Below are 25,754 nucleotides of genomic sequence, written 5' to 3'. Positions count from 1 at the left end.
AGCTAACATGTGGAAGTTCTACTATTTATCTTCTTCTTCCTCTACTGTAAATTTGACTTCTATTTCCGATTCATAAAATACTTTAAATTAAAAAGGGGTGTTACTACAAAATTGTAAGAAAGTAGAAATTCTGCGAGAATTTATGAATTTAAAAATTTCTTCACTGTTTCATATCTCCTGTGTTCCGTAAATCGTAATTTTGAGTTTCTCTTATGCTTCTCTTTAATTTAATTTTAAGTTTAATTGTAAGCTTAATTTTAAGTTTCTCTTATAACTTGTAAATAAGTTCTGAACTTATCCAAAATACAGTATCTTCTACTTTCCTCGTATTCCACTAATTTCTCAAATATAATGCTTCCATAATTCAAGATGTAAATACGAAAGAGAATTAGTAAGTCAATACTTTCTCATTAAATATTCCACAATAATCAATTGTCGATGTCAATTCGACCGATGGTTTAGTGTATCTATGCGCAGGATCAATCAGCACTTCGAACTCGCAATCTCTACGACCGCATCTAACCCTTCAAATCTCCGAAGAGATCGCAAAAGTCATCGGGTACAAAGATTTATTCGCCATGATACACATTCTAAAACTCAGATTGAAACTTGATAATCTGTATTATTCATGTGTAGATCTTCGAATACTTTCTGAGTAGACACATTGCGAAAAATGTTAACCATAAATTAACCAGTATAACCAATAAATTTATAAATAATTATACGATATTGTTCCACCAAATGAACGTAAATTCAAATTGTACTAAATAATCTTCCTTCGACCGATTGAATAAAAATAATACAGCTAATTGTCTGTACAATTTTACTTTTTTACCTTCCATTACTTCTTCCACAAAAAAACAAGTTGAGAGAACGTAACTCAGTAATTTGTTTACAAGTTCGACGATATCGTCGCAAGAGAAAATTGAAAGTACAGGCTCACCGAGCAACGATAACGTTCCAGTGTTCGATTTCAGCAATGGCAATACGGTTACATTATTAGAATAATCTCCTTAAAACTCATGGCCGTTGTAATTTCAATCGAAGACGAGCAACGATGCACTGTTATTACGCGGGCTATCGAGGAAGATGTAAATTAGCCGGCTATTTATCGCGGTTCAATATCCGATTACGAGATCGAAGGACCTATTACGATGGATTCCGAGCATCGAGACGCAAGAGCAACTGGAAACAAAACGAAAGGGAAGGGAGTAGAACGTAAAAGAATACTCAAAGTGGTTGACATCCGCCGCGAACCGCTTCTCGTTTTGAGCCACGGAGAAAACGACGAAGAAATGTGGCGAATCGAGCCAGAATCTGCTATGGTACGGTTATGGTAATAAATATCGTTCGAGAAGGCTGGTATCGGTGGATCTAAGCGTGATTGTATGTAATGATAATCAGCAACCGTTTTACGACGACTGCCCAACCATAAACACTGCATCCAGCCAGCCAATTAACGGTTTCGACTAACTAAGAAATGCGCGTACACTCGAATACAGAGCGAAATCGAATTTTTGTCGTTTCTGTCGTCGAACAAGCATGATTCAATCTGGTCTGGATCACATTCGATATGGAACAGTCGCACGAGGGTGAGAATATGGGGTGACTGTTCGTGACTGAATTTTCAATTTGGTGAAATTTGGTTTAGTTTCGAGTCTGATGAGCTGATTGGATTTTCTGCTGGATCACCTTTGTGATAAAAAAAGAAGTGAATTAACTTCACTGTGACAGAGATTGTACAGTATCGGTGCACTCTGCGATAGTAATTTCAACATTAACGAAGATAATTCATTTTCACGTAAATGCGTAAAAATGCGCAATTCCCTAATCACGAGCCGCATCATAAAACTTGACGCAAGTTTGCATCACGAATTTGCTCGCAGATCACGGCGATCATCCTCGTAAGTTTGAACTATCGTTGAATCAGAGATACGGATAATTGCAAGCGTGGAGGGGCCAAATTACGCGAGCGATAATTCAAGCGTCTGCCTCTGATTTCCGTCATCGATTAACTTATCGTTCGATTGGACACGATTGAGCGCGGCTCGAGCGGAACGTTAAAGCTCCTTCGGTCTGCGGCGGCTAACTGGTTTGGTCGCGCGGTTTTTCATCGGTCCCGCTCGCTTGTTATTAGCGAGCAGCGTGGCATTAGCGCGAGCTCCGTAATGCCGCGTCTGTTCTAGTTACTTTATGTTAAGCGAGGGGGCCGAGGCGAGGACGGTAATTTGAGACCATTAACCGCGTCCTTGCTGGGCCGTTTAATCCCAACGAAATCCCGATTTCCATAAGTGGACAATGTAACGAACAAAAAGACACCGCGCTGGACATGCGACCTGTGAAAGTAGAATTCAATAGTTGTTGGAGATTGCCGTTGGGTGCAACGCGATGGGTGACGAAGAACGTGTGGAAATTGTTCATTTAAGAAGAGTAAGTTGTAAAAGATAATGAACATTTAGCTTGATCGACGAAAATTGGTGCAAGTTGTTACAGATTGAAGGATGATGGTTACGATAGGTTTTGTTTAGAGGTTGGTGACTGCTAACCATAATTTTGTTTAATCTTTTAAATGTGTATTTTCTTCTTGCCAAATCTTGTGTTCAGACCTGAACTACCAATTCTGATTCTTAGGATTTATCGTTGCATACATTTGTAGTCGACGAAGATTTATCATAATTGATAGGAAATCTCAATAAATTAAATTTTATTCAGCCACGGATGCATTGCAATAATTGCCTTTCACCTTCCCATTTCCTCATCTTTGGTTAAAATATCAAGTAAAAGAAGAGTTATTTTATAATGCCAATTGTAAAATAAATCTACGAGAAAAAGCTTATGACATCGAAGCTATAGCACTTGAGTCTTCTGGAAAATATTCAACTTTTTACAAATAAATTTTCTTCTATAACACGATCTTGTAAATTCTTTACTGTAATTCTTTTAGGGCATTAAGTTGGAATTAGGAGACAGTATTTAATTGAAAAAAGCTAGCGAACTATACAAAACCATAATTACGCGGCATTTGCCAGAGTGGTTGCTCGCAAAATGGCCTACATACCCTTCCCTTTTCTTGTGTAAGTAGTAGCCGAAAGATAATCGTGTAATTTAGACGGGAATTGCCAAAGGTGGCGAAACGTGAAAATCTATTTGATGATAGTCCAGACGGTCGTTAACAGTTCTAGCACGAGATTGTGCCGGCTTATCTTCCGGTCGATCGATAAACCTGCTGCTCAATGGGCCCGGAAAAATTTAAATTGCGCGTGATTCGATCATAATCGTCCTTAATCGTTGGCACGCTATAATCGTTTTGCGAAACGACTTTCGCGTGATTTTTATTCTTTCCTTCCTTTTTCATCGATTCTCTCGATCGCGACGTTGGAAATGATTCGACGTTATGATGAAACGTGTAGCTCGTGATACGATAGGAAGATGATATGGGATCTTTGTGTGTGAAGCTGTGAAGATAGAGATACGGTCAAGCGATCGATGTATTTGAAAGGAACAGTATGTTATACAATGTTAGTGGCATGAAAAAGATTCTTTTAAACAAAATTATAACATGGTTGAGTGGTTCGGATAGGTAATTGTAAGAAGGGTATCTAATTATCTTAGTTGTTCGCTGTTTTTGAAACTTAATTGGTGAAATTAATTTAAAGTGGCCTGTAGTTGTACTTTGCAACGACCGTACTTGTTCTTTCTATCTAGATAGCGTTTAGTTACGCGTTTCGATTTTATAGATGGAAATTTTATAGGAAACTAAATTTTTGTAATTGCTGTAAGTATAGTTTTGCAGTTAAGTACGTATCTTTGGAGTTAGTGTTTATATTTTTTTAGTATTTTGCTTTTTCAATTGTTTTATAGGTAAACATAAAGAGATTTTTAGAAATAAACTTATGAAATTTTAATAGAATATATATATATTTTTTCTTCTGATCAACAAAGAAAAGTAAGTCATATAATTATAAAATAAGTTACATAATTCTATAACACTGCGTATGCCAAGGAAAGCACGATTTCAATTCATTTAATTTACATTTTCAAATAACTGGATTTTGCTCAACATAGGTTGATTACATTAATTATGTATGAAACTAAATGTCGAGAGATACAAATAATTATATAAAACAAAAATTTTTGATTCGCGACATTGCCCGTTACTGTTACTAATTTTTGATATGCAGTAGATCCGATGTATCCAAATAATGAATTTTATCATACATAATCACATAATTCAATGTAACATGAAACTTTATAAATTTCATTTCAAGAAAGAGTCCTTGGTTTAGAATATAAAATGCATCCAGTGCTTCAAACATTACAACAAACACTAAAAATCAGTGCATCTTTACCTTTATTTTTTAACTAGAATTACTAACTTTTAATATCTATTTTTAAATATATTATATAATAATTATAATTAAAATCATGTAATCGCAGCAATAAATAGGACATTCATAGACTGATATTCAAAAAATTTTATTGTAGCAATAATTCGAGATTTAGTAACATTTTACAATACGTGCAAAAATGATTATAGTCTATAATTGTTAAAAAACGAAATACATGATATTTGTATATTGAAATAAAAGGTGGTAAGATTGGACAAAATACCGAATTATATGAAGTATATTAAAAGCTAGTAGTCACGGCTATTAGTTAAGTTTTGACTTACTTATAAGTAAGTTTTTTAAATATTTCTAATAATTTTTTATGAATATTAAAAAATTTCTTGAATACGTCGGTTCTACCGTATATTATAGTATTCAAATTCTTTAAAATTCGTAGATCTTGTATCACTTTGTATATGTTTGCGTTGTGTCCTACATCTTGAATATTGGCGATCGTTACCGAAAAAATTCCATATCATTAAAGATTCGTCAGACTGAAGAGCTAAAAAAAATATGTACATTCACTCGTTAATTTCCTTGATGACATTAGAATTTTTAATTTACGTAAGAATGGAGATACGATAATTTCACGAAGTTCACAAACTACATAGCAGTACTACGAACAAAAACATACAAATTACAGAACATTAAATTGTTAGATTCCTTCTTTAACCATTATCCAAAAACACATGTTTTCGAAACTTTTGTAGCTTCCTAGTTGTTATCATTTTTCACGAATTTCATAAGTCTTTTTGTGAAGAAATATGTATCAATATTAGACAGAAACAACTGCATTCTTAAAACCACAAAATAACTTGACTAAACAAACAGTATAAAAACCAATAATTTACCACTCAAACTAAGAACTCTCCATATCGTTGCTTTATACGATGTTGATAATGTCACAACTCAAAAAATGTGAAAGCTTCAGACGAGAGTCTTCTCAAAATTTATATTTTCGAAAATACTAAATGCAGACCTTATTACTTTAACGTAACTGCCCTCTCACGGAAAACTGATTATAAATATTCATGATAAAATAACCGTGTTACATGATAGAAATAGAAACATAACGTAGATCTTGTATGCAATAAAAGCAAATTAAAAATTTTGTCAGTTGTGTAGCTATCCTTGCCAAGCAGTGATATGATCATACTTCCCACTCGAAACCTATCTACCAGAATAGATACAGAAAAACATATTTCTAATTCAACATAGGGACATCATATAACATCAAAGGACATAGTACTAGCATAGTACTCACAGAGAGCATTCTACGGAACTCATAATTGATCACGATCGATCACAGTTACAGAAATAACACCAAGTGCAGATACCATGGGACTTAACGAATTTTTATATTTTCATATTACGTCTAATAATCTTCTTCTCGTCTCATAAATTACTAGACTCTTCGAATCCGAAACCCTTATTACGTTTAATACACGTGACACTTATCACAGATCCAATTACGATTTCACAGTTTCATCGAATAATAAAATAAACGAGAGGATTCTCACGTACCTAACTGCGTTTGATCAGAATTCCACATAATGGCGTTGATTCGCATTTCCTTATCCAAAGGTACCTCGTCCACAATGCGATCGAGGCTTGCGAGAACCGGTATCGCAGTGCATGTGTCATTATGCCGCTCCGCGTACGACCAGTGAACGACAAGCTCACCACTGTGCTTATTCCATAACATATTCTTCACGATACCTTGGAACCGGACGTCGCGATAAGTCGGTGTACTTAACCTGTTCATGTCCCAAAGGGTCAGCGAAGCGTCACCCAGGCCACCGCCTATGCATAATAAACCACTTTCGTACGGGTGCCAAGCTAAAGCCTGAATATAGTACATAATTCATCTTAAACAGTGTCCAGCTTTGCAGACGATAAACGTGTGTAACGGGAGATATCGACTTACTAGAATAGGCTCGTAGTAAAGAATGTCAATGTGCACGATCAAACTTGGCCACTGGAAAATCCGAACTTTCCCTTCTATCGCCGAAGTTGCGAGATATGCATAATTCGATGAAAATGCGATTATTAAAATAGTTGAAGAAAGCGCGGGGAACGAATTAACGACTTCGCCATCCTGAGCTAAATATATCGTGATCATACTTCGGTCAGCACTGCGCAATATTAAAAAAATATACATATAATTTATATCCATTTTCTAGCTAATTACAAACGAAATATAAATGAAAGCAAACACCCTACCGACAGCACTCTGAACTTTGTTAACTTATTGAAACACTTACTAAACTGGTCATTAAATTGTAAAAATAATTGAAGATTGAGTAGATTTATAAGTAGATTTATGCAAATTCGTATCTTTATGAACACAAGTAGAAAGATAAGACCTAGGGAAAGATTCGATTCACTTATTAGATTTTATAACGAACATAAATTGTAATGTTAACGACAAAGTAATAGAATAATTAAAAAGTGGCTCACGGCGAGGCGACGCGAGACCGCAGACGATCGACAAGTACATAATTGTGGTAAGTAAATCAATGACATTTATCAAGCCAGATCAGATCGTAATAAAACATCGTTAATAGATTGAAATGATATTCGATGATGAATGGTCATTCCTGTTTATCTTATATTTATGCAACAACCACAAATCTCTGTATAGATGGATACTACTCACGTGACGGCATGTTGGTCATTCTTAGACCAGCAGACGCAAGTCACGTCACTATCGCACGTGGCTGTCGTCCAAATCGTCTTCTGCCTATCTGTACAGTACAGTCTCACAAACGACGGAGTGCATATCAACAGTTTATTACCTGGACAGAAATGTAGAATTTTCTTGTAAGATAATGTCAATATTAATTACAACAATTGATGTTTGCAATGCAAAAATTAAGATTAGAATTATTTTAATGTAGACACGATCTCTTTGTTTATGGATTGACGAATTTAAAAATTGATATTAACTTCCCATTTAAGTATTTTGTTATAGCGTTATAACTTACAACTCGCAAGTCCATGGATATTTGAATATTGGATTTCGGATATGGTATTCATATTTGAAATACTATAGGAAATTTTCCAAATTTATTAGAATCTTCGATCTATGTTGTTTCTAAATATCAATTGGTAGATGGCGAAAAGGAATGCAGAATTTTGTAAGTCGATAAATTCGTAGCCAGAAAATCTCAAGCGTTTATTTTTAAGATTCGCAATCGATATAACAAATTAGATGTGGTATTAGATTGAGATTATTTATTTTAAAATAATGAAAACTTTAATTCTGTCCGGATATTCAATAATAAAGTAAATAAAAAAAATGTGTATCTAACGATATCGGGAAAATGTAACGAAATACGTTAATTTTATACTTTTGTAGCTATGTTCATTGTAGGCAGCTTCAGCTTTCAATTTTTAATAGATTTAATATGCGTAATAAAGTCTTTAACACATCAGTAATTATATATTTTGCGTAGCGTTACCTACCAGCGTTATTCCATTTTAATGAATCAACATTATGTATTTTCAGGCGTATCGAGTCCAGAATATCAGATTTGAATATATTGTAAAATTTCACCACATCATCAGTTGCTACCGCGATTGCATTTGCTGAACTCCAATCAATTCGTCGTTTCTGATACTCTTAAAAACAAAGAATAAACATAATTTCAATATATTCTCTCAAACATATTCCATGCATTGTATACTACAGCGTAATCTAATATAATAATATAATATTATAGTATAGAGTGCTATAAACATCTGGGAAACATACAAATTACGCAGTACATAATCAAGATCTTTAATAAACAGTGAGACATATTATTAAACAAGTCAATAAAGAAAACATTAGTATCAAAGTAGGTTCATAAATTTTCGAAATAAAAAGACAAATATGAGAGGTATAGTAATACAGTCAATTTAATTATATAATTCGTAAATCGTAATTAGATATATAATAATACAAATGTGAATATCGAAAGATTAAAATACAACTTTCCATGTAAATGAAGGAAGCTGGTAGTACACGATGACATACCACCATATTTTTATACATCTTGGGAAACGTTCTAAATACGCCATGGAATTCTTACCTGATAACGTGGAGAAGTCATGCGTATTTAATATGGAATACATAATGCCTATTAAAGGCCTTTTTCGTGGCTTCGATTTCCACATTCCATCTTTGAAGTATTCCTCGTCCCACAGGTCTTTAGGTAGGCCTACTAAGCTTCCAGGCACCTTGTTTTCCGAGGATAAGTGGCTGCGGCGCAGCACTTGTTTCTGCCTCAGCCCTGGTATTACGTTTTCTTTCGCCATTAATTGGTGCATAAATTTCTTTCGCCAATTATCCGACAGAGATTCCAGCTGTGCCGTTTGTCAGGGTTTAGTGACTTAAGCGACACTTGACAGCGAAAAATTTGCACTGTGTGTTCCTGTGAATTTCTACATTTTCTCTTTCGTTTCCTTTCTTTTTGGTAAATCGAATGTGAATTTTTGAAACGACTCCATATCTCGCGGTTTTAACACGAGAATTTTCAACCGGAATAAGATAAAATACGAACCTTGGTAAATTGAATGCGAATTTTACAACGTTTTTGTAATTCTTACTTCCAGTACAACTTTAGATTGTAAATGAAGCTTCAGCTTGGATTGATCAAGAGAAATCAAATATATGAATAATAAAGTTGTATATAATAACTAGACTGTGGGTGTTTATGCAAATCCGATTTTTATAAACACAACTAAAGAAACATAAAGATTCTTTTCACACACTAAATACACGTTGCAAGGAGAATGAGATTTCGCATATTTTATTTAATATGTCTCTATATTTTGTATATTTCGTACAATTTTTCGTTTTTACGTTTCCCACAAACGTATAAACGTTGAAAATGTAATAATATCGATATTACATTAATTTACAGTATATAAATTAGAACAAACTAGAATTTACAAAATTTCTTAATATTCTCGACGATTTAGTTGACCTTAAACAACAAATTCAGTAGATAATCGATTAGAGACAAGTATTATAGCGATAATTTGAGATCCAAATTATCATTTCATAATTAGGTTTCACATTAGCTTGAAAAATGTTATCATAGAATTTCGGAAAAGGTGGAGACTAAAATAATGTACTATGATCAGAATTAAATACGTATAGAATACGTGTATAATAGTTGATTCCCCATTTTCCTCAGGCGTCACGATCTTAATTAGAAATCGATTTATCGCTCGTGAGGTAATTACGATCGATCGATTAGGTCTTTAAACACGAACAATCGGAGTCGCTAACGATCGATTCGACATCGTAGTTCGTGTCGGCGTTCGTTTATAACACATTCATCGATTATGAGGATTTAATGACATGATAATGATCTTGTTTCGTACTATCGGAAGTGAACTGTGTATAATGCGATAATGAAACGGTATACGTTTGAGCTCGTTAAACATCCACCTAAACATTTACATGTAACATTACTTAAAATTGTTATTTGTTTCATCACATATTTGATTTCTATCACTGAAGTATTTTATAGTTCGTGAAATGTGGTAAATTTTGATTTAGAATCCTTAGAAGAAATTATTTTTCCATACTTCGAAAAATTTCTCAAACTGAGATATTCCATTCATCTTAAAGTTTAAAAGCTGTTACATTCAAATAGTTAGATCTTATAAATTCATAAATCATGGATCTAAATCTGGCGTTTAGAAACTTATTGTCAGTTAATGTCGAAAATGGAAACTTGCGTAACATTAAAGTAAACTAAACGATGAAATCAAAATGGAATTTACATTTGAAACTATGGTTAAGTAATTATCAACAAATCATGTCTTTATTATAGTATCTTCAGAAATCTCTTCGATAAAAATATTTCAACCCTTCTAGAGTTCAGAACATTTACATTGAACGCCATAAAATCTATAATATTTCAAACTCTTTAAGATCGAACCTACAGGATTGCCTGTCAAGAAGAGAAATTCTTCTCATATTCCATCTCCTTTATCATCCATTTAAAAACTTTTTAACCTGCTAACCAGGTCATCGTTTAAGTAGAAATTTCTATAATCCTGTAACGACGTTACAAGTTAATAAAAACAAATTAATCTCTGATAGATGATTTTAATTCTTCCATATATCATATACGATACATCCAATTTATTTTCAGCATAAACGAGGTAATACATAAAAAAGTAGGAGATTCATAAATAATGAAATTATTATCTTCACGAGATTAGGGAAACCGAGTAACGAGTTAACCTGTTTTTCCTAGTTAACGGATTGTCATTTTTTCACAATTCATTCAGAAAATGATCAAATAAAAATCTCGTCGTCATTATCTACATCTGAATCTTCTAAATAACCCACTATTGCACACAATCTCCCTATTCCCTAGGATAAAGATTTCCAAGCTTCCTCTCGTCCCCTTCCTCTCTCTCTCTCTCACTCACTCACTCTCTCTCTCTCTCTCTCTCTCTCATAATAATAATAATCTCAGTAACTTCTCTCTTCATCTTTAAAACGAGACGAAAATAAGCCACAGCGTGCGATTATCGCCATAAATCGCATCGTGAAACGGTGTGCATCAATGAAGCTATATTCATAGATAAAGATCCATTATACGGAAATAAGGATAAAGTGAAGAGTGCTCTGGTCGAATATCAAGCAGAGGAGAAGAAAACAGGTAGAAGGGAGAAAAGGACGGGAGATAGAAGAAAATCGGCAGAGGAAACTATGCTACCATGTTGCTGCCTGTTATTACAGTAATGATATCGAAGTTGCGTTACACACAGGAAATTACATTCCTGGAACTTCTTCAGCCAACAACTTTGAGATTTCCGTTTAATTAGAATTTTCCGATCAATTTTATAACTTCATATTTCCTTTCTACTTTTCTTGTATATTAATCATCCAATAAATGTTCAGTAAGTTCGTGTCACTTATTTCCCTGCTAATTAGGTTCACTTCAAAAGCTTCGGAATTCTTTACTAATAATTATTAAAATTCTTTGTTATAATTTCTAGTATTATGTTTCTGGTAAAAAAATTCTAGATTCTATTTTTATAATTTCTTTTAGGTCGTTTCATAAGTTCTCGTATTCTTCCATTGCTGTTATTCGATAAAATATAGTTGCTCTACGTAAAAATTATATCGTTACTTTTCGATTTTTCTCTTTATTATAAAATCTTTAATAAGGGAAAATTTCAAAAGGGCTAGCAGAATGATGGAAGAATGGCAATCAGAACCACAGTATTTATGAATTTCGTAAGAATAGACAAACAAATAATAAGAACTGGGAATAATAATTTAATCTGTCCGAAAGTTCTGCATGTAGAAACATGTCAAACATCGTTTCGAAGTTTCAAAAAAGAAACTTCGTTCAAATTCTAAACCACAGTTTTTTTTTGAAGCGAGATAGAAAAGCGGGAAGAATACACTGACGATTGAACTCGTGTGGAATACTTTCCTATACTTCTATACCAAATTTTTGACAAGATAAGGAAACAAAATAAAACAACTTACGAAACGACTTATATACTACATTGTATACGTGCATACTACATTTTGCAGCAATTTTCCAATAAAGCATCGTGGACATTTTAGACCGGTTTCACGCGAAGATACGTGTATGATAGATACTGAATATTCATGTACACCAATGGAAACATTCACACGACGATTCTCATTAAACGCAGTATCGGGATACTCATTTCGTGTATCCATCGTGTATCTTGACAACCATGTTTTTTCCTATAAAGAAGTCAGGCGAAACATTGAAACAAATGGCGACATTCACACGGTACGCATTTCGCGATATGTGTATCGCTACAGGCGTGTAAAACCGGCCTAAACATCATTGAACCTTTATGATACTTTCACGAGACGAATTCGCATTAGTATTATCAAATCCTATTGTCGGATTATGTGGTACGACCTAATAAATATTCATTCTGAAAATCATCTGTTGGTAGTCCTTACACACATAGTCCTTCAGAGTTAGAAGAAGATAAGGACGAAGTTCTTTGTTTTTCCATTTATCTTCTTTTTTATTCCCGTGAAACTTCAACTATTTTCTCGGCGTCTAAGAACAGTAATTTCCGTGTAGTGAGTCTCTTCTCCGCCATGATTTCGATCTTATCTCTATCAATTATCGAAGATTATATACCCTTACGTCGATAAACATGAACAAGATAACTTACGCCTACATCCGGACAGCATTTATGCTAATTCAATGTTTGATGTTGCAACAACTACCGTTCAAACATTTTTCTAACATTCGGATCCATTAAGATCGCGTAATACGACCGTTTCGGACGATGCTGTGAACAAGCTTTAAAACCGGTACGTATTTTAAGTCATTTATTTTGGGAATCAAGGATATTCAACATAGAGATCCGCCCAGATTGAATAGTTTATGCACAATAATCTTGTAAAATATTATATGTGCAAATTGGAAGTACGTCTAATGGTCCGGTCAGAGTGTCATCATTTTACTTCAGCGGAGCTTGTAACATTAATAAGATTCTTCATGCAAAAATTAGTACAATACTGTACTTTATAAGATACCGTATATACTACTTACGTGACTGAATAATTTTTTATTCTGAAACTTCACAGTTCAACGATATAATAATATTACATTTTGTCCGAAAAATTCTGATAACTGTCGCGTTCGTTGTAACTGTGTTCGTTGTATTGAATTCCTTGGAATAGAAAATATTTGCGGGTTGAAAATATGTGTAATATGTAGATTTTTAAATTTTAAGAGCTTAAAATTTTAAGATCTTAAGAACGCTTAAGAAAAATTTAATTGTATAATTGATAAAAGGACGAACCTTTTGTTTTTTATCTTCTGTGAAAAAGAAAGTGGAAACTATTATAGAGAAAATGTAGAATTCTTATAATATATGAAGTTATCAAAGTTCATGGTCTATTGTATTTGAAAATTATGTAACTTCATATAAATCATGTTAAAAAAATTTATCAAGTATAAAATTTATTATTTCTGTTAGATTATTGAATTAATGTAACTAAATTTAGCTTACCTGCTTAAACACATCGATTTCATTTTGCTTCAACATACTATTGGGTTTTTTTGTCAGAAGATAATTTGCAGCTTCCTTGTTGTATTTGATGTTTATAAATCTATCTTCCGCATGACCCTGACTTGGAAACTTAAATGGATACTTTCTAGCAACTTGTGAAGTAGATTTTGCATCACAGGGTTGACAGTTCAAGGCAATTGATCTCGGAACATTTTTCTGAAAAAAAAACTTCTTTTTTAACTGATCTATATAATATACAGTATTTTATATTATCTATTGAAACTGGAAGTAATATAATTTACACGATAAATTAACTTTAATTACTTTACAATTTACCTTATGCTCCGATTAATAACAATAAAATTGTAATGTAAGAAATATTCATAAAAACAATTAATGACTAAAATATAGATATTAGAGAATATAATAGAATATTCTAAATGATATTATAGATGAGATACATCCGTAGAATATAATATAATTCAATTTATATTTTCAATCCTATAATACTATCTATCCATAATTCTACTTGAATTTTCTTAATGTCTTATTATTGGAACGAAAAATACAATGCAAAACTATAAAATAAAATATTATGTAAATATTAAAATTTATCGATCGTTATATTGCTGTTGAATCCCTTATCCTATACCTTTTCGCAGATTCTTCAAATTAGAAGAGAACAAATTAAGTCACACGTAAAATTCAACATTTTATTTTTCATTGTACGAAGATAAAGGACTTTTGGCAAAATAATTTGAGCTACTAGCATTATGTACGTCTAGTAGAGTGAAGTACGAAGGGATAATATTTATATTGAGCAGGCCTTATACCCCCAGCGAACATCTGGTTTCGAACGAATGACAAATAGAACTGGGTCTTGAACCTGATCTTGTCTACTGGATTTTCAGCCATGTACGAACAGGTTTGAATTTCTTATTCTTTCTAATCGATTTCTTAATGTTCGTGACATTATCTAAAACTTCTAAACTTCTTCTCTTCAATCGCCTTCATCGTTCATTAAAATTTATTAAAATTCGTTAAAAACAGCTCGCCCGGACGCAATCGCAGGTCCAATATTTTTGCCAAGAGGAAAATTTTGAAATTTATGCGTTCGGGGCCGAAAATCGCGATATACCAAACATCATTACGTGATAAAAATCACGACAAAGGTTAATGAAATATGAAGACCATAACTTATGCACAAAGTTATATTTCCAAAGGATTGAATGTGTGTTTGTTAGGCTCCGTGCATGATATTCTGGACTTATCGCGAGAAATTCCTATAAATATACTGGCTCTTCTTCTGCTGCACGAACGGCCACAAGCAACGCGCTTCTGCCTTGGATTTCCGGGACGATACTTTAAACGGGAAAGCAGAAAGGTGGCATCCTAATTCCGAGTTACGATGGCGTTCCCTCGAGGCCGTTCTCTCGGCCGTAACGGTGAACGATCGTCCATTTAAATCGTCTGTATCGCGATTTATTGCTCCTCGCTTCTGGTTCTATGTCATGCGGTTTTCTTTCGAGGATGTTACTGTAATTGGTTATACGCTGGCATTTCTTCGCTTTCCTTTCTGTCACCCTTTCCTTCTCTTTGTTGGCAAGTCTGCGAAATTGATTCGAGAAGTTGGAACGATCAAAGATGCGAGTATCGAAGAAAGAAGAAAGGTAACATATATGTGCCATGTGAGATACGGTGGAAAGAGTCGTAAGTGCTAGAATGATATATTTTGGCTTTTAGAAGCATCCCGTGGTAGAGATATGCTCGTATCCATAAGTATCAAGACACTTGCAGAAAGTGAAGTTATCCTCGAGAATGATTAGAAAACTATTTGTACAGTATTATCTGGTTTAAAACTTAATGTAAAGATAGGCAGAGATGGCTGAATTTTAAACGAAGAATCCATATGTTTAGGGTTATTATAGAAAAATCTTATCTTTATACATATATTATAATAACATTGAATTTCTTCATATTTGTGCCATTTATGTCACTCGGCGGCTGCTTTAACTAATTCTGGCAATTGTGTTAATTTTGCTACTCGGAGTTTTGCATCTACTTCATACGGTACGTTTGTATAAAATGTAGATTAGGGGATTATGGGGATGTACACGTAAAAATTTTGAATACATTATGTTTCTCTTATAACTCGCAGAAAGAGTCCTTATAAATCCAAGCAAAAGGTAAGGCTAATTAATCTGTGTTTGAGAAAAATGAAAGAAATGAAGTAAATAAATTTAGTTAATACAATACATTTTTTTACCATTTATTCTCATTAAGTCTGTAAAGACTGGAGATCTACAGTGTTCAAGTGATAAACTATATTATATAAGTAATATACGTCTTTTTTGTTTGTTCTTATTAGAAAGCTTTGTTTCTGACACTTACATTGTTTATCATTTAAATTCCTCGATATTGTGAGGTCAAAAATTAGAATAAGAAATATAACCAACAATTTGCTATGAAAGAAAAACCTTGTGGAATTTCGACATTGCTTATTCCGTACAATAAATTTATTCCTCAAATGTTTCATAACGCGCGATAACATTTATACTATTTTACAATTTTTCAACATATACAAATTTTAGAAACGTATTTGAATGCACATAGTATAGCTGAAGGCAATACGAAAGAAATCTTGTAGTCTCTATTTCTATGGTCGGACATCAAAGCTAACAGAAAATCGAGTTTTACTAAACTGGTTTAAGGCTATACCCCATTTATACTATATGAATAGGCTTCGCGTAATTTTTGAACTCAAAGGGGGAGTTGGCCCGACACAATTCACATTTCTAAAGATTATTACGACAAGGAAACTGCATCGTTCCTGTAATAAATTCTACATCGATTGCTTTTTGTCTTTGACAATGTAAGAAATTTTTCTATCTTAAAACTAGAAAAGGACAAAAAATTGTAGAAATTATTAACACCAGTTAGAGTTTTGTTTTCAAAACTATTGAAATGGCTAATTGATAGTAGAATATAACTTAATGGGTACTAAATCATCAAATTGAAGCTTCAGTAAAACGACATTACGCAAACACCAACCAAATAGTAATAACTAAATCAACTGCTCTTGAAATCAATTAAAACTAATATTTTCCTAATTCATCTTATTGTCTCTTAACGAGTCCACACACACAGGTCTTTACAACCAACCATTCCATGAAATCAAACCGTGAATTACTATCCAAAGCGCCAAAAATCATGTACACGTGTATGTATTAGATTGTTCCAAAAGTTCCTTTCCTTTTTTAAGGAAATAATGGATTCATAACATTTTTTGTTTTATATTATTTTATTGAATTATATATGATCCATTTTGTTTCAATAGAACAAATAATGAGTTAAATATGAAATACGCTATAGCATTGGAATAGTATTTAGCCATAGCATACAAGGTGTCCAGTAACCGATGGCATCATCGAGTAAGCAATGGATGATTCCTCATAAAAAAGTAAGTGGAAAAAGTAAGACAAATTTATCACGCATGAGGCTTTGTTTTCAAGAGAAACGATTTTGAAAATCTACTCGGTATGTATATGCGTATGTGTGTGATTAAGCTCAAGTTCTGATTATGCATTTCTGGATTCTGAACTTCTGTTTCTGTTCATATTTGAATTAATAAACAAGAACAATATCAATACTTTCATCTTACTTTCTCTCGATTTATACCATACTACTAGTCTCTTTTATTGAATTCGATTCAAACAATTTCATTAATGATAAGATTAAGTGCCGTAGAACAGTCGATGTAGAACAGTTCAAAATGTCAAGCATAATATTTCGCACGCAGTTATGCCCTTTAAACTAAATAATTATTACACAGTTCTCTTAATTGGTCGAAAACAAGAATATCGACTAATTTCAATTCTTCTCCACTCTACTACTAAAATATTAATATATCTAAAATACACTGTTGACTTAGCAAATAACATAAGGAGAAATTTATCAAGTTGAAATTCAGAATTAATAGCAGATGATCGAAATCGTTCTTCTTGAAACCGAAGCCTCATGTACAGAAACTTTACTCTACATTTTCATCATACCACTGCGCTAGTAATCATATCCTGGTCGGCTGTAACGCCATTTATGGTTACCGGACACCTTGTATATTCGTTCTTATCGACGTCGGGGCAGGCTGAATAAAATAAAGTTGTCGTCGCTGAGTGTATTTTCCGCTCGTGAGTGCCCCGCGGCGCTAAACACGCGATATGGCGTTAAGGTAGCAAAGGGATCTGGCCCCGGCATAGGCACCGGCCCATTAAATGTTGTACGCCCGGTAATTTATGGGGTGCGAGAGAAGAAACGTAACCACCATCTCTCTGTCCGGATGGTGTACAGTGTACATAATGCGAACCGGCGCGTCGCATAGGAGACGTCCTCGTGTCCCTCCCTGCAACCCCGTCACCGAGTCTCGCGCATTTGCATAAAGCTGGACGGGACCACGATGACCGGGAGGTAAGACCGCTCGGAGATTAAACGTTCGAGATTTCGTCGGTCGTGTTTCTTGCACGCTACTCACGCGGAAAATCCGCCGGGATTCCAGCTTATCCGTTTAAGACGAGACCCTGTCGCGTGGAAACCGTGGATCGAATTTTATGGACCGAGATGATGATTGCCAATGATACCCGTGGGAGCAAATTTAAAAAATGCCTGAGCTGAAATCACTGTAGGCAGGTGGAGGATTTTTGTAGATTAGAAGGGTGGGAATTTTACTCAGTTTTATGTATTTTGTTAATGTATTGTGAGTTATGTATAGCGTATTATGTTAGAGTATAGTAGAACTCCGTTTAAATGAATTCTTATTGATCGAAACTACTTATCTGAATTATTATATGAACCAAATATTGCCAGGGACTAGAGAAAATCAATGAAATGGTATTACATGAACTTCAATTACATAAACTGTTCGTCTCCTGTCAGTTCGACACTTGGTTAATTTTAACAAGATATATTTTTATTACGAAAATGATGATTAATCTCTGTAAGCATCATACGAATGTATGCGTAATAGAATTTTATGATGGGATTAAATTGAATTTTACGGTTAATTGAATACGGTTAGTAGAAATACACATAAACGACGTATTATTAGAAACGCTACAAATTCAAAGACTATTACGTAAATCGTGAAAGAAACATTTTTTCATTACTAAATAATATTCTATTAATATTATACAAAGTGTCAACGTGAATATACAATAAAATTAAAAAATCGATAAAAATCAATAGACGATTAACGAAGATATTTTACAATTTTATCTTAGAACTTATTCATTTTTGTAATACTTGTTTCTCTCTCTGACTATTTTAATTATATTCCAATCGAAAAATTGTTCATATCATCGGGCCAACGTGCGTTCTCATATACGTACACCAGAATCCTCGGCTCATTCTCACGAACTCTAGAAAAAAATCAAACAGGAAAGCTTCGAGGAAAAGATCGTCAAGGAACCAAGTCCCACGGTGGGCCAGAGGCGTATCACGATTTTCTCGCTGCTGTCTTTGATGACGTGACATTCGAAGCCAATAAATTCAGCGGTCTAGCGTCTGATTTGCATGAAGCTAAACCTTAAAAACTTCAAACAGCTGTCTTGACGTTGCGTAGTAAGAAATCGCGGAAGATTTTCCCATAGGCACCGAAAATGTAGAGGACCCCCAGCGAAGAGCTGCGAGCGCCGTCGAAATGTTGTCCAGCTGGCGCGAACCTGTCTGACCAATATTTTCTAGACGGATCTCTTGTTGCAAGGTGCTGAAGGGTTGATCCCGGTTGTGCAGAAGGTACAGGGGAGGTTAAGATCGTCCCGAATATTTCTGGATTTCAGCAATGTTTCCTTTTAACTAATCGCTTTCAGTCACATTGGCCGCTACAATAGGTTTATTAGCAGGTCGATTAAAATTACAGATAGACTTTTATCGTTTTTGGAACACACTAGTCTTGTTTATGCAAAAGAATATAGTTAAAAAAAAGATACGGGCATCCTAATAATTGTTGTATATAATGAAAAGACTGTGGAAGTTTGTGCATTCATAGGAAATAAAACGTACACATACGCGCAGAACGCGTATAATATGGAACAATTTCGGAGATGCTCATAGAAGTATAAATTTGCATAAACTGCGTTTGCAGTTTAGTAATAAATGAGTGAAAAATTAAATAAATATGTTCGGTTGCCAGATAGAAATATTATGTTTCAGTGAATTTCATCTTCCGCTTGGGATTGTTTCGTATATCGTAATTTTCCATGGACAGATTGATTTATAATATGATGATCGTAAAGACGTGAATAAATTGGACAGTAATTACGCAAGGCTCAACTATAATTTTAAATGCCAAGAAACGATATAAAGAACAAGATCAAATATTCCTTCCTGAACATCCACACATTCAAACACAGCCATTCAAATTTTGACTCGGAACACTGACCCAGAGACTACTTGCAAGAACAAGGCGAAGGACCTTCGAAACTCGGTCAACGTAGCTGAAGGAGCTCCTCTTGCAAATCTAACTCTACCTCACAACCATAGAAATTACTGTCCAATATTTCTTCGCATTTTTCTACGTCCATTTCAGACGATACTTTGTCCTCTTCAACAGCTCCTTCTTCCCACGGTGGCGCGTTTCTATCAGCTCAAACCGGTCAGCAGATGACATCGTACACGCATACCGCGTCGCGACGCGTATGCGTCGCGTATACGTACGTACCCAGGCGCCTTGCCATCTCCGAGAAGCTGCGCCACAACACCTGCAGCTCGATATTTACCGGTGGATCAACTTCGCAGGGGGTCCTCCTTGAGAACGGAGTTGCAACACGACAACGAAGAACTATGACAGAACAAGGAATTAAGGGATAGGAAGAGCGACTCTAACAGGAGAGCTCGTGTCCCTCGTGAAATGTATGCGTGACGGAGAAATGAGCATCACGCGAGACTGTCTGTTCTTCAGGTTCATCCTTTCTTTGCTTCGTGCGTTGAGTCTTTCGAGCGTGGAAAAGTTGATATTCTCTTTATTTTAATCGTTTCACTTTCGATGTTGCGTATTGGAAATGTTGAGTTTGTAATTGCTTATATATAGAAAGAACAAATGAAAGATAAGTTATATATTTTTTGTTTTATAGGAGAGCAATTTTCAAATCTAAGATACTATGGGTAGATCCTATTTAAACAAAATTCTATTTGATTTTTGGACTAGATATTAATTCTATCACAACCTTGCATATTTTGAAACTGTAGACTATCATAATATTAATTATTTTTTACAACCCTTTGTAGATGTATTTTTAGAAAATGTATAATATATAATAATGTATAATACATCTACGTATTTCAACGGGTACAATGTTGTACTTTGAAAATTAATTATGTGAAAAAGCTCTTAAAAAAAGATAACTACGCATCGAATTATACTGATTATAGTTGAAACGAAATGATAAAAAAAGCATAATATATTTTTGCAAATGCTTAACAAATATTCTGAAAAATAAGCTATCTACGTACTATCTTATCGAAATGCAATTTAATTTCTTCCGCATCTTTCATTACTTGCAGCTTCTGCGTTAATGTAACATCAGCAACAGACTAGACACTTCCGTGAAGCGCATACAATGTAACAAAAGCATTAATTGAACCGTGATACGTTATTATATCATCGACATCTTTTTAAGACGTCCTAGAAATCGTTTATTATGTAGCGTTTTCTCTATAGCAAATGTAAATCTTCTTGCATCTTGCAAAAACAGTAGCTTCGCCTTTATGCTCTCAAGATTCAAGTACCTGAATAGCCAAGAAAGAATCGAGAATTCCGAGAAAATTCTTTCCACGGTTCCGCAAATCGGCCGAATGCGATCCGTTTAATGTCAGCTTTGATCTGGTTGTCAGAAAGTGGCCTGTTGAATACTTATGAATAATTCAACCGCGGGCGGTATCGGCGTACGCACGGGAAACAAATTAATGGCATGAACATGTAGCATCGTGCACGTTGTACTCTTCATTCCGTAACGTCAAACGTTCTGCATATGCATCGACGTTACGATGCGCAGGTGCAATTGCACACGCGAGCCAGAAATCTCTGATCTGAATATCAAAGATGCCGACGCATCGTAATCTTCAACCTCCCATGAACGTTTTTATTCGGATTACCAAAGAAAAAAAAAAAGAGAAGGTGAAAAAAATTCAATCAAGTATGTAAGTGTACATCTCTACACTGTCAACGTGTATGCGAACGATTTTTTTCTTTTTTTTCTCGGTGGTAATCGCAATGTCCTTTTTAACGATGTTTTCATTGGAACACTTCTCTAGCAATTAACCGCTTATCAAAAGTAAAAGATATCGATTAGGTTTATGTTCTGTTCTATTTTTCATGTAGCTTCTATACGCTTGGTTAGACAGTTCTTTTTCTATTTGGTTATTGAAAGCTCGAAGCGTAATTATCGAACGATGAGTTTTCAGTTTTCGTGATTGAATGAGGACAGGGCAATTGGAAAGTATTTTCTTGTTTGTGACAATGTAATTTAATTTTAAGTTTCTTTTATTCTGTCTCTATAATTTATAATTATAGCAAGTTGTATATTTAATTGCATACTATATAAAATGAATAGAAAATGAATTTAAATTTCCATTTGATGAAGAATAGTATCTTGAATGCGGCACGACAGCTGCGGTTGCTCATGAAGATATTCAATCATCTGTAGACAGCTTTCATGGATATTCTCTATATTACCAAGCTTCGTCTCTGATAAGTGGGATCATTTTTAACATCTATTATTATACTTCGAATGGTTGTTTACGCTGTATAATGTTGCTTTATGTTTCTATCAAATATATTTCTATTATTTCTATTAAATATACGTTCACAGTAAACATCTCCTTACGACAAATATCTTTAATCTTCGAGAAACAACCACTTAATCCGTAATTCCATAATCTCATAGAAGCATGAAATATTACCGAAAATTTTATTAATGATGACAGAAGCGAAAACTGTCGTGGCTACATCGTCGACGTCGAAACAAGGACAAGTAGATGTTTGCAGAGGCGCCATTAATCGCAGAGTACGTGCGCGGGAAATCAGTAGAAAAATCCACGTACACAAAGCCGTACGCATTAGCAACGTGTTCGCGGGAACAGGTTGTTCCGCTGGCGATTCAGAATCTCGCGGCGTAATACAGATATTGAGTTCACGCGTAGCGGGTGCGGATAGAAAAAACGGATAGAAAGAAACGCTGGCTAATGAATTAGTGCTGTCGGTATCGCAACGGGTCGTGCCTACGTGCGACAAATTATGCTGATCGTATCGTAAAATTCTATGGAAACAGCTAAATGCTTATTAGAGCCACATACGCGGCCGTAGATACAATATATCACCAAGTGAACCGTGACGACATTTATGTTTTCATACTTCTAGCGATCAAAGTCATCATTTTTACAGTTTTACGTTGGCATTCTTGTGGCAATTGGGTCAACGGACAGTGAAACAAAGTGTCGCCTACTTTGTGGCCCCGCTGTATAGCCGAGCACGTGGGTCAATTAACGTGTCCATGCTAATTACACGGTCAACGATTTTAACGAGATCCAGTCTTGTTGAATTGCCGATCGAAGATAATACAGCGAACGATCAAACGTTACAGGATATAAAATTGAGGTGGTCCTGTGATTCGTAATATAAGATATTTACGAATGAGAGATATTTAGATTTATCAATCGATGAAGATCGATTTGGTACGGTTCGACGAACCGTTGGTTTTCTGATTGGTATTGATTCAAGTATTAAATTAAATTCTTAAAAATTTGATGTATCGAAAGGTTAGTCGGATAATAATTTCAATGTGTCTAAGTGAGTCAGTATTTTTATATGGGTTTAGCGCCTATATATTGTTATACTCGATGTGCTATATTATGTTAGCATAGTGTATGGGGATTTAATTAAATTTCTGTGTATAAACTAGTATCTTCACTTATCCATACAATGTGTCTGACTTGTCGAAATAATCAATTTAATACATCAATTCTCTCGCTCGAACATGTTTCTCCTTTTTCCTAACAGTTTTGTTTATTTCCCTATGAAACAAAGCATAAAATATTCTCAAAGCTGTAACAAAAGAATTTCTTACCTACTTACAACCATCTCTAACTTCCTGCCAACACCTGTTGAACCTTACCCTAAACACCAACACACCTATTATACCAATATACCTAAGCCGCTATTTCTGACGCCAATATTTACAGTCCTATCTCAAATCCATCACGAAATCATGTAAAATCCTCGACAATTCCCCCAAGAAGTCGATCACGAAACTCTCGTAACAAGTATTTTCTGGATTTTAATCTTTCACGGTCGTTGAACGACGTATTAGTGATCCTTTAAGTGACATGTAGGGCAGACGAGGAACGAGATTTCTTGTTCAAATTTGTCCCGATGTTTAGACGATATATTTGTGAATTTTCAGAGTCCGATCGTGTTTTTATCAGTACGTTAGTAGGCCAAACTAACGGCAGATGGGAAACGCGACTCTTTTTTTTAAGTCTGCCCGCAGAAAGTGAACTGGAATGCTCGCGAAACCTTGAAACGAAACACAAATAAAGTTAATGGTGGTAATTAGTCAAAATAAAACTACTAGCAATAAAAACGCGATTGAAACCCGAAGAATCAGAAATATGTCAAGTATTTTTTACTCGAAGCTCGATCCCTGTAACAATCCAGTCTGTCGCACGTAGAACATAGTATGTGCGTGCGATGCAATACAAGCAACAGGATCGATCTCCCTCCACTTTCGACACCCGTTACAACCGAGACATTAGATCGTACGTTAGACACGGCGATTGGCTCCCGTCGGACGCGAAGAGGTTGGGCCCAGGTGGGCCATCAGGTTCGCAGGGGGGATCCAGGATGCGATTGGCAGCAGGAAAAGCAACGGAAGAAGGGGGCAAGCTATCTTGGCAGGCTTACTACGATCGTCGTACTGCATCGGCTGGTTCAACGAAAGAGGAGGATTGCTACTACGCCGTGCAACATGTTCGAACGGGGAGAGATCTCGCGTACAGATACGGTGGAACGGTAGGCAACGCGAGAACTCGCGATATTCCAGTCACCGGTGCACCGGCTGCAAGTTTGTCAAATTCGAATCGATCCGCGAGAGATTCAACGAAGATAGGAGGATGACTTTCGAGTGACCGGGCGGCAGCAGTACTAGCTGTAGATTAATGTTTTACAAACGAAGATCTGCGAGACTGATACGTCAGAAAGACGAAGGGGCAGGATTCTGTAGAGGCTGATAAAACGAAAATGCGATGATTGCAAATCGCGGTAAGCTCGTACCGGCTGATTATCTATGTAAGACACGTCAAATGTAGCGTACATAAAAGCGGCAAGACAGGATATCGATAAGAAAGAAGGATACGTTGCAACTAAAATCTCCGTTCAAGAATCGTTACAGGCGTCAATGCACTAGAAGTAAAATGAATGAAACCCGTGAGAAGCGTACAGTAACTCGATTATATTGAATTTAAAAGTTTCTGTAAACTCTTCGATCAGTTATCGCGTCTTGCTAGATCATTTAACACACAGACAATCTATACATCACTGGATACATTTGAGACAAATATAGATGATAGGCGTGATTGTAATTACAAAGTAGAGTTGATAAATATACCAATATTTTACATGTACATTGTAATAGTAAGAAAAACTAAATTATACTATACTTTGATTTTATCGTACATCTATTTCGTATATAGATGAGAATATACATTAGAGATCGAAGGGACTGCGGAAATAAGGAAGTAGCTCCACTTTCCAGTAATTCGAGTAAACCTGGAAAAACCAGCTCCGATACAATTCGTCGCATCTTCCTTGAGTCATAGCAGTATTTTTAAAGAAACTTTATATTCGATTAACGCCAAATATCACTGCCGAGATTGTAGAAGAGAAACACGCGCACAAACGCAAACAAAGGGAGTTCGATCTCTGAGTCACCCTCGTGGCCACCTAAAAGCTTCGATGGTTCGATTCGGCGCGTTCGGTCCCCTGACCACAGCCAACTCGAGGTTCTCGCGAAAGAAGAGATTCGTCAGCGAGCACAAGGGGGCAACGCGTTCGAAAGGGGGGCGATCTCGACGAGTGACGTGGGGAGGGGGTTGCGAGAGTAGCAGCCAGCGAGCAAGGAGGCTGGTGAAGGCAGAGGAGGGAGCCAGAGGAGGGGATCGAGGGGCAACGCGAGGAGTGAGCAACCACGCACGGCATCCTTCCTTCGGAGCCAAGTGAAGCGGCCGAACTGGTCCTGAAACACGGTGCAGTGCTCGAGCGGATCGTGGCGTGTCGGGTCCCCAGTT

General features: G+C 35.3%; 1 protein-coding gene across 1 annotated transcript in view; it reads right to left on the bottom strand.

Annotated features, from left to right (window-relative positions):
• Positions 1 to 3,915: 3,915 nt before the first annotated feature.
• LOC100748235 (protein cortex-like) overlaps positions 3,916 to 25,754 on the bottom strand; it is a 254,251-nt gene continuing 232,412 nt past the window's right edge. The window contains exons 2-8 of the mRNA XM_012393425.2: positions 13,422 to 13,637; positions 8,465 to 8,738; positions 7,857 to 8,012; positions 7,048 to 7,186; positions 6,316 to 6,523; positions 5,913 to 6,234; positions 3,916 to 4,890 (exon numbers count right to left, since the gene is read on the bottom strand). Coding sequence (XP_012248848.1) covers positions 4,745 to 4,890; positions 5,913 to 6,234; positions 6,316 to 6,523; positions 7,048 to 7,186; positions 7,857 to 8,012; positions 8,465 to 8,738; positions 13,422 to 13,637 — 1,461 coding nt within the window. The 3' untranslated portion in view covers positions 3,916 to 4,744. The remainder of the gene's footprint in view (positions 4,891 to 5,912; positions 6,235 to 6,315; positions 6,524 to 7,047; positions 7,187 to 7,856; positions 8,013 to 8,464; positions 8,739 to 13,421; positions 13,638 to 25,754) is intronic.

Source organism: Bombus impatiens, unplaced genomic scaffold, assembly GCF_000188095.3.
Source record: "Bombus impatiens unplaced genomic scaffold, BIMP_2.2 scf_3007, whole genome shotgun sequence".
Classification (NCBI taxonomy): Eukaryota; Metazoa; Arthropoda; class Insecta; order Hymenoptera; family Apidae; genus Bombus; species Bombus impatiens.
The sequence above is the reverse complement of the archived record's forward strand: the minus strand, read 5'-3'. Positions and strand labels throughout refer to the sequence as shown.